We start from the raw sequence: 9572 nt of genomic DNA, 5'->3' as shown, positions 1-9572 counted from the left end.
TGGTCCCCCAGTGGCTAGCAATGGCGATAGGTGTAAACCGAGCCCTGGGTATCCCGCTCTGCCTTTGATAAAAACGAAAGCTCAAATGGGCCGATCTGGAATCTGGAATCTTGCCCCTTATGATGTCATAAGGGGCAAGATTGCCCGTCCAGAGAATGTGGCCCGCCCGTGAGAAAGAGAGAGACATCATGGCTTTCAAACGAGCAAAGTTAGTCGAGGCCACACCCCCGCAGCCTCCAACGTCATGGAAATGATTTCTAAGGAAGTTGACCTTTCTGTTAAAGAGTAAGAACCTTGTTTAAAACATAGAAACATCCGCGAAATTCTCATTTTAGCATTGTGAAATACAAAGATTACGCAACTTAATATCATACAACATATTTAGTATGGGGTCTCTTAATGAAGAGGTCCTTGGCTTAAAAGAACGTTGAAGACTCCCGATCTACAGAGTTCTAGGCATTATGAAACGGCTTAAAACATTCATATATTTGCTGTAAATTGGGCACCCCCCCCCCTAGATTTGGGTTGATCCCTGATTGTTTCCGATGTCTGGCCCCGCCCCTGGTCTAAAGGTAACTGTGTGTATGGTGATGGCAGGGATGGTTAGTTACTTCCAGCAGATGGTCTCTGGAAGCGATCCTGGGCCCGACAGGCGTTGATCACCGCCCCCAGCAGATCAGGACAGTCATCAGGGAGCGGCTGCTGGTAGTTCTGTTGGCCCACTTTCTCAAGGAAGTCCTTATCTGACCAACCTGGGAGAATCGTAAGAACACATTAAGGATGAAAGAAGAAACCAATGATGGGTTGGTGTTGGCATGGCTCTAGAAATAACTCAACACCTGTTGGATGGATTGCCATTTTGCTGAGACGTTTACGTTTCCCAGAGGATGCTAGGGGGCTAACCTTCTCCATGTTTGTGAAATCAGTTGTGGTGCTCGTGAGTTTTCCTTTACCAAATAACTTTGGAGACCCTATAGTTTCGCATTGCCAGACCATCCTCCACAGCGCGGCGGAGGAGGGTCTGGCTAGACCACACGGCATTCTGGGATGGGAGAAACACATGCTCTACTTTATTGGATTTTCTTTATACCAATCACAATCGTCTTTGACGGCGCCGGACTGTACAATGTACAACTCAGGCGTGCTACTGTATTTCTTGTCAATATAGCTTTGACACAAAGGGTGGGTACATAGATAGATCGACCCAAAACATACAACATACTCCATTCATACTTCTATTCTAGCACACAAGTACGGCTTTAACATCATGCATGCCCGGAGGCATGCTCCGAACGGTATTTCGTTGCCTTGTACTTTTACATGTGTAATGACAATAAAGTTATCTATCTATCTATCTATCTATCTATCTATCTATCTATCTATCTATCTATCTATCTATCTATCTATCTATCTATCTATCTGCACCTAACTATGGTCAGCAATGGGGTCATTTTGTCATAAATCAAAATCAAATTACAAACCTAAAGTGGCAAGTCGTTGATGCTAAAAAATATATGAAGTGTTTAGGGTTGGATGTTGACCGTTGTGTTCTGCAGGTACACACCTTCAAAAGGGATGCTACGGGTCGCAATTTCCCACAGGACGATTCCAAAGCTGAAAGACAACATTTGCAAGTTAGAGGACCTCAATATAACAGATGCCTCCTATGTTAACTTTAGTCCCTTTACAAATTGATTATTTTAACAAAACAAACACAAGATGATGAAACAAAGGAAGCTAGCTCCCTGGAGTAACTCCCAAACCCGGAATTTAAAATAAACCTTGTGAAAACTTGAAAATAAACGGCATTTCACCATGTGGAGGAATCTTGTTTAGACTAGCAAGACAGTCTTCAAGCGAAGGCCCTCCGAAATGCCAGAGCAGCCTTTAACTGATCATTAATAGAGCTCAACAGTCCCGCCCACAGCTGGTTCTTGAAGTAAAAATACAATTTCTACATTGACAATTGGAGTAGAAGCCATAAAATCGTAACAGTTGATGGTAGACTTAATACCAGCTACCACATGACCAAGCGGTCGTATATACTCACATAGATGCCAGAAGTTCATGGGGCACCAATCTTATTTGGAGATAAGTATCTTTTATCCGCGATGTCTTGGATAAGTACTTCATTACCCACAATCCTGAACAATCCCACAGAAGTGCCTCTGATTGGTGATTGAACTGTTGGTACTCGATCTGTGCGCATGTGCAAGATGATAATCCTGTTTCACAAGGATTTACGACACTGCACGAATCCCAATCTGTTCCCACGCTACTGTCGTTAGCCTCCGCCTGGATGCTAACTTTAGTTTAGCTAACAGTTAAGTCGGCTAACGGCTAGCTTAAAGCTTGTTTCAGTCTTAAATAATGTTAACTTAAACTAAACACTGGGAAAAGCAGGTTACAGCTGACGTAACAGCCATATATACATGTTAACGGTTATTTTCAGGTTTTATTTTGAATCTTTTAAAGTTATTACACGCTGTCTCCGCTAGCGGTTAGCCGAATGAACTGTTAGCTAAACAAACCTTAGCTTCCTTGATTCAGTGCTGCGCGGTGGTTTATGGGATGAGTAGTTCCTTTGCTCAATAAAGAAAATATGTACACAGTCTTGAACTTTTTACTTTTTGGGGATTTTCTGTTGTTGTTTTTTTACTGAAATGATATGTTTATGAGTCACGTGGTAGCGGGTTACCCTGAGGCATGGTCTAAATCTCTTTATATACAGATTTGTCCAGACGTCTATTCGTCCCCAACCCAAGATCTCTCGGAGGAGGGGCGGGACTGTTGAGCTCTATAGAGGAACATAAGAAAAACCCAGTTTTTTTCCAGCATTGTAGCCAGGCTGACGGGGAGCCACAGCTCCATCGAACCATGTATTCCTATAACTCTGTCTGTCTCAGGTTTTTGATTAGTGAAAGGAAGGTTGTCCTAACTGCTGTCACACCAAATGCTTGCTCTTAGGGGGTCTAGACTTACTCTATCTGTCCAGAAATAACGTCTGCTATGATTTTATATAAATATATATCAGTATTGCTTTGCCAGACCTTCTTTCACAGCGCTGTGGAGGAGGGTCTGGCCAGTCCACACAATATTCTGGGATGGGAGAATAAGGTGCTCTGGTTAATCGGCTTTTCTTTAAACTAATCACAATCGTCTTGGGGCGGGGCTAAGCGCCGGACGGAGCCACGGTGCTGCTGCATTATAGCCTCCGGAAGGAACTTGTTTTGGTGGAACATGTGTACGTTAAAAGCTTGTTTTAGCCGTGCAACAGAAAACTCAAACTGGACAGATAGTCTAGCTAGCTGTCTGGATTTACCCTGCAGAGATCTGAGGACCAGGTAACCATAGTCCTCAGAAATCCACCGGAGGTTAGAACGCCAACACAAAAAGAGAAAGGTGACAAATATCCGTCCAAAAAGAAGGACATGACGCAGAATTTCTGGAGCACCAGAGCAATGTCAGAAGTGGAAAGTCCTGGATATAGACACATATATATACAGATAAAATGGAACTTTAATTGAACTTTAAGGAAGCTGTTGGTGACAAAATCCTGGTTTGTATCTGACCTGTAAATCTCGCACTCTTTGCTGTACTTGTGGTTGATGCTGAGGAGCATCTGCGGAGAGGAGTAGGCCAGAGACCTGGACACATTTTCCTTTGTTGTCTTTCTCAGTGACGTCTCAGTTTTTGCCAGCTCAAAGCCTCCCAACTGAAAACAACAAAAATGTTAATTCCCCCCCCTCCCAATCCATTAAACCCTGCCCTCATGAATGATAGCAATCCCAGCATGCATTGGCCAATGTACCTTGACTACGAAGCCTTCAGAGACCAGGAACTTGTTGCTGTTGATGGATCCATGAACCCTAAATTGTTGTTCAGATTGGTGCAGCCTAAGAGACGATAGACATAATCATCATGATAGAATTTAAAATGGTATCTTCCACTTCAAAAAGTCAGATTACACAACATGCAAGTGTTAAGTTCAATTTTTAGGTACTTTACTCAAGTACAATATTTCCGTTTCATGCTACACAATACTTCTACTTCTACTACAGGAGTAGTCAAAACTACTGAGGCTCTTATCAGTTTTTGGTAACATCTGGCCACTTTGGCCTCCCTAATGAGAGGGTCTGGGAACGTGACTGCCCAGACCTGTGCATCGATTTTAACTGGCATGATGTATGGTTCAACAGTCCAGAAATATCAAGCAATCCAGACCATCAGCAGATTCACTACAATTTCATTCATAGGACATACCTCACCCGTGTGAAAATTTCTCACATTAAAGTAATTAACAGCCCTTTTATGCACTTTCTGCCCACTAAAAGCCCAATGTACACATATCCCTAATACAATGTGCTCGCCGACATTGTGTCTGCAGCAAAAAGGACTGATGCCTGGTGATGAGGTATATTACAAGGCAACCAATGTTAATGCCTGTTCTAGATGGATTTTAAATTTAAAGCAATTCCGGTTTTCTTTTTTTAGGATTATTGTTAGGCTTTTTATTAGAATAGGACATATTAGACTTGAAAGGGGAGAGAGAGGGGGGAACGACATGCAGCAAAGGGCGGCAGAGTAGAGTCGAACCTGTGGTTGCTGTGTCGAGGAGTAAACCTCTATATACTGGATATGGGGGGCCACACAGGTGAGCTAACCATGCTCCAATGGCTCGCTTCATCAATGGTTTTGTTTTGAAGGAGGAAGTTACTTTAGAAAAAAAGCATATATTGCTGGACTCGGTCAACACCGACTAGAATATTGGGCGAGACCAATGGCCAAGTCCAAGACAAGTCTGAGTGCAAATACCAATGAGTCCAAGACAAGTTGGAGACAATAGAAAAGCACGTTAAGTCCAGACTTGAGTACTACAGCCCGGGCTTCTTCAAACACCACAGCAATGCATGCCCCGGGGTTTTGGAGAATCCTGCCTTGAACAGCGTGTTTAGCATAGAAGTATCTGTCCATGCTCGTAGATTGGAGTATGACCAAGGCAAGATGTTTTATTTGTCTTTACTTTTTAAATCTCACTTGCTCAAATAAATTAGTTTTCATATTTCCCCTTATTTAAATAAAACCAAACATATCATTAATGATTGTGGAGGACTGTACCGGTAGAGTCCTCGCGCCGCGTCCCGACACATACGAGCTTTCGTGGTCCAGGAAAGTTCGTGGTTTTTATTGTCCAGAACCTGACGGAGATTTCCCATCTCACAGTACTCCATGATGACGAGGAACTGAGGGTTGGGTCCTACAGGAAGTCACACAAACACATCACATTGCTGTCATTTTAAAAGGTGCAATGCACCAAAGTACGCTGATGCATTGTCCTTCTACAGTTGACTCACCCTCCTTGTCCACACAGATGCCAAACATTCGCAGGATGTTGGGCGACTCAAACCGCTTCATGGTTTCAACCTCCTTCTTGAAAATCTTCTCCACAGTGCTACACATAGAGATAATGTTTATGTTGACAACAGTATGTCACATACTCATATACGTGCTTTTGACCATCAGGTTACTAAGCAAAACATTCATTTCCTCTCGTATTGATTTAGACTGCCGGGGGACTTCATTTGACACACTGAGCTTCTCTCGCCTCTCTCTTTCCGTCTGTATGCATCCATGTCCCAGAAATGCTTGTTACTAACCTAGCCCTGGGGAGCATATTCCCTGGAGTCCTAATGTCTTTTGTCACCCAGCATGTTTCCATGGATTAGGGTGGCACCTAACTCATGCAGCTGTCCCGATGGCCTTGCTGCATCCTGCTACGCCCTGCTACACCCTGCTACGCCCTGCTGCGTCCTACTACGTCCTGCTACACCCTGCTATGTCCTGCTGCGTCCTACTTCGTCCTACTACGTGCTGCTACACCCTGCTACGCTTAGCTGTGCCCTGCTACGTCCTGCAGTGCCTTGCTATGCCTTGAACTACTACAACTACTATTTATGGTCATAGTTCCATTATCTTTTTTGCTATTGTTCATCACAACCCCAACCTGCACCGTCAGACACCTCCTACCAAGGGCCTGGGTCTGTCCGAGGTTTCTCCCTAAAAGGAAGTGTTTCTAATCACCGGGTTTTTTTTCCTGAAAGGCGATGTTTTCTCACCACCGTCACACTAAATGCCTGCTCTTGGGGACATTACTGGAATTGTTGGGTCTTTCTCAATTATAGAGTGACCTACTAGACCTACTCTATCTGTAAAGTGTCCTGGGATAACTCTTAGTATTTGATGGTATAAATAAAATCAAATATAACTTACTGACTTACTTATACACAAAGGTTATGTGTGCATATGAAGACTGAGCTCAAATTTAATGACAAAAATCATCAGAATGTGAATGAGAGTGAGAGCTCTCCCTTACCCCTCTCTGTATGAATGCACAAAACATGTAGGAATGCTCTCTCTCTCTCTCTCTCTCTCTCTCCCCCTTTCTCTCTCTCTCCCTCTTTCTCGCTCTCTCTGAAATGACCTGTGATTGGCCAAAATCTCCCATCACGGGACAGCTTTTCTAAATCCTGGAAAAAAAAGCCAAGAGAAGACGCAAGTCTAGTTTTCTGTCAGACCACTTGAACAACAATATGCTTAAATACTTTAATGAATTATTTCGCTAACAGCTTTTAACGGGAAAAGAAAAGAAGACTAAAAGGATCCTTATTTCAATACAGTCTTTTAATGGAGTAGATATGAATGAAAGCGTCCAACAGAACAGCTAATGTGAGCTTCAGATGTCACAAATCCACACTTTAAACGTTATGCAGCCAGAAATAATGGTAGTAAAATACTAAAAAATGCATACTCCCATGAGTATACATTTCAAAAGTGACTATTGTTTTTTGTATTTCAATTCAGTATTGTCCTGAAATGTGATACAGACCTTATGCTGGTTTGTAGAGTCTCAGTGTATCTCTTGATGGCCACCGGGAAGTCACAGTACTTTCCTCTGTACACCTCTGATGTTTCTGTTTTTATGAAGGGCACTTTGGGGAAATCAGTGTAGGTCAGCTTGTCTGGTTTGATCATTTGGATGTCTATCTCAGTCAAGCTTTTCTTTTCCACTGTTAAAACACACGGTCACAAGTTATTTTGGGTTTGATTATTTCCAGTGTTTTCTAATATAACAGCCATGTGACCCGTCAGTTTCTCTTTAACATCTCTTTCATTGGCCACGTGGTTGCAGCAGAACAGGCTGTTCTCAACATATAGCTAAGGAAAGTAACTGAGGAGGTCGGGGGGAGTCCTAAAACTCAGGGCTTTCAAGCCAAGGAGGGAGTTTGTGTCACGGAAGAAGTTAAGAAGAAAACACACGCCTTTCAACCAGGAAACAGGTGTTTGTGTCTCAGTCGTTTTACTTAACCCTCATGTTGTCCTCGGGTCAAATTGACCCGTTTGCTATATCAATGATCTTTTTAATTCCCCAAAATAACATGATTGATTCCACACAACGCTCTTTGCCAAGTACAAATCTCTACTTTCATTAATTTGAGGGCGTCTTATTCAATTTTATAGTACTTGAAAAAAAAACATTGAAGTGGTTTTGAAATAGTATTGAGTAAAAGTTGACATATTCCAGTCTGTGATTATCATCAACATCCATTCCTTTAATTTTAGTCTCAATAATTCCTAATTTCTGCTTTTGCGTTGTGTGGAATCAATCATGTTATTTTGGGGACTTAAAAAGAACATTGATATAGGAAAACGGGTCAATTTGACCCGAGGACAACATGAGGGTTAAGTTGCTGAATAAACTACAGAGGAAGAACAGCAATGGCGAAAAATAATATTAATGATGAAAGATTTCTTCTTTGTTTTGGACAAACAACGAGGTAGAATGGTTAGTGAAAGTAACACGTGACTACAAGGCCGAAAAAGAAAACACATATATAGTGTAGTAGACATCCTAGACATCTGGCTGGACACAATCAAGCTTTGTGATACTGAAGTGGATTGTTGTACTCACAGATCGACAGAACCTTGTCCATCTTGACACCAAAGGATTCAAATTCCTTTTGCATGGCTTCTAGTTTCTCCTGCAACTCCTTATGATGCTCCCTGAGCACTGAGGAACACACAAGCACACATTAATATTCTACACAGGGATGCCAGTTTGTTGTGCTCTTTGCATATTTATTAGAGCCCAATCTATCGTTATCTACATTTATAATGGCCGATTAAAAAATAAATAAATGAAATGTTCATATGAATATTGAAAAAATCCAAACGGACTGTCAACCATGTTATGAGCGTCGGCATTGCATAGTCTGTCCACCAGAGGACGCTCTACAACGTCCCTGTTAGTGATGGCGTTGCATAGTCTGTCCACCAGAGGACGCTCTACAACGTCCCTGTTAGTGATGGCGTTGCATAGTCTGTCCACCAGAGGACGCTCTACAACGTCCCTGTTAGTGATGGCGTTGCATAGTCTGTCCACCAGAGGACGCGCTACAACGTCATTTTAAAGTGTTACCAGGTTCTACAGGATTACTCTTTTCCTCTGCAATTACCATTAATGTACAGATTTTTAAGCATTTTATTATCAAACGGCTTAAAAAATAGTGAATAAAGCTGCTGTAAATGGAGCATGCCCCGGACCGCCTACATATCACTTATCCTGATGCTCTTGATGTACACTCCTGTAGACATAAAACATTTAAAGATTAAAATATGATCAATCTTAAGCTCAGTGAGTTCCTATCTGTACTTAACACACTCTACAAAGTCAGCATCAACATCAGTTTCTCTCACATCTCTCCAACTCGGTGTTGTCCTCCTTCCTGTCCAACTGGTCTTCTTTTTCTCTGGTAATCTGGTTGAACACCTTTACCACCTTGTCCTCCAGATCCACGCCCTGACATAAAACCAGGGGCTGGAAGGCATCATTGAGGCGATCGTTCAAACTCTGGAACTCGTCTTGGTGGTTGCCCGAGTTCAGGACGCGTTTCGCCCAGGAGGATGAGGTGAATTTCCTGATGAGCTCCTTTGCTGAATCCAGAGTAATGGAGAGTTCCTTGAGGGGTTTTTCTACATTGGTAGAGGATTGTCCCTTTATCCGCTCTCTGATGGCCTTAACCACGCACTCCAGGGCTTTGACCCGGTCACAAACACGCTTGCACTGCCTTTTATTGGCCTGCACTTTCTCAACCAGGGCGTAGATCTGTGAGGCGATGGACAGGATGGGCTCTATGAGGTCCATGACTGGAGAGAAGGAAAGTGGATTAAATCAGAGCTGAATGGAAAACGATTCAAGTTTAAGAGAGCCTTAGTTAACGGCAGTGACTGACTGAACTAGAGCAGTGGTTTCAGAAGTACCCCACCAATGATCTTTTCCTCGCCCTAACCATAGTCCTCATACATCCACCAGAGGTCAGAACGCCAACGCAAAGAAAGAGGAAGGTGACGGGAAATTGAACCGCCAACTCTGCCGAAATAAAATGAGGATAAAGGGAACGTAAATGTTTAATCATTGAGTGAAATCCAATTCATAACTTGGGGGTGTCACAGTGGTTGCAGTTAATACATTCATCATTTTCTGTGTGTGTGTGTGTGTGTGTGTGTGTGTGTGT

At 42.7% G+C, this 9572-nt stretch overlaps 1 protein-coding gene across 3 annotated transcripts in view; it reads right to left on the bottom strand.

Moving 5' to 3' along the window:
• LOC116693755 (mixed lineage kinase domain-like protein) overlaps positions 1-9572 on the bottom strand; it is a 525120-nt gene that overhangs the window by 514201 nt on the left and 1347 nt on the right. Inside the window, exons 2-10 of one of the 3 annotated variants that reach the window (XM_032522982.1) lie at positions 8755-9204; positions 7970-8068; positions 6887-7067; positions 5355-5452; positions 5119-5257; positions 3812-3896; positions 3573-3715; positions 1565-1614; positions 612-752 (exon numbers count right to left, since the gene is read on the bottom strand). In XM_032522982.1, the coding sequence (XP_032378873.1) occupies positions 612-752; positions 1565-1614; positions 3573-3715; positions 3812-3896; positions 5119-5257; positions 5355-5452; positions 6887-7067; positions 7970-8068; positions 8755-9202 (1384 nt within the window). In that variant the 5' untranslated portion in view covers positions 9203-9204. Of the gene's footprint in view, positions 1-611; positions 753-1564; positions 1615-3572; positions 3716-3811; positions 3897-5118; positions 5258-5354; positions 5453-6886; positions 7068-7969; positions 8069-8754; positions 9209-9572 lie in introns of all 3 variants that reach the window. The other 2 variants (XM_032522981.1, XM_032522983.1) reach the window with 2 other exon arrangements.

Source organism: Etheostoma spectabile, chromosome 8 (genome assembly GCF_008692095.1).
Source record: "Etheostoma spectabile isolate EspeVRDwgs_2016 chromosome 8, UIUC_Espe_1.0, whole genome shotgun sequence".
Classification (NCBI taxonomy): Eukaryota; Metazoa; Chordata; class Actinopteri; order Perciformes; family Percidae; genus Etheostoma; species Etheostoma spectabile.
Note: the sequence above shows the minus strand (reverse complement) of the source record. Positions and strands in the feature narration are given on the sequence as shown.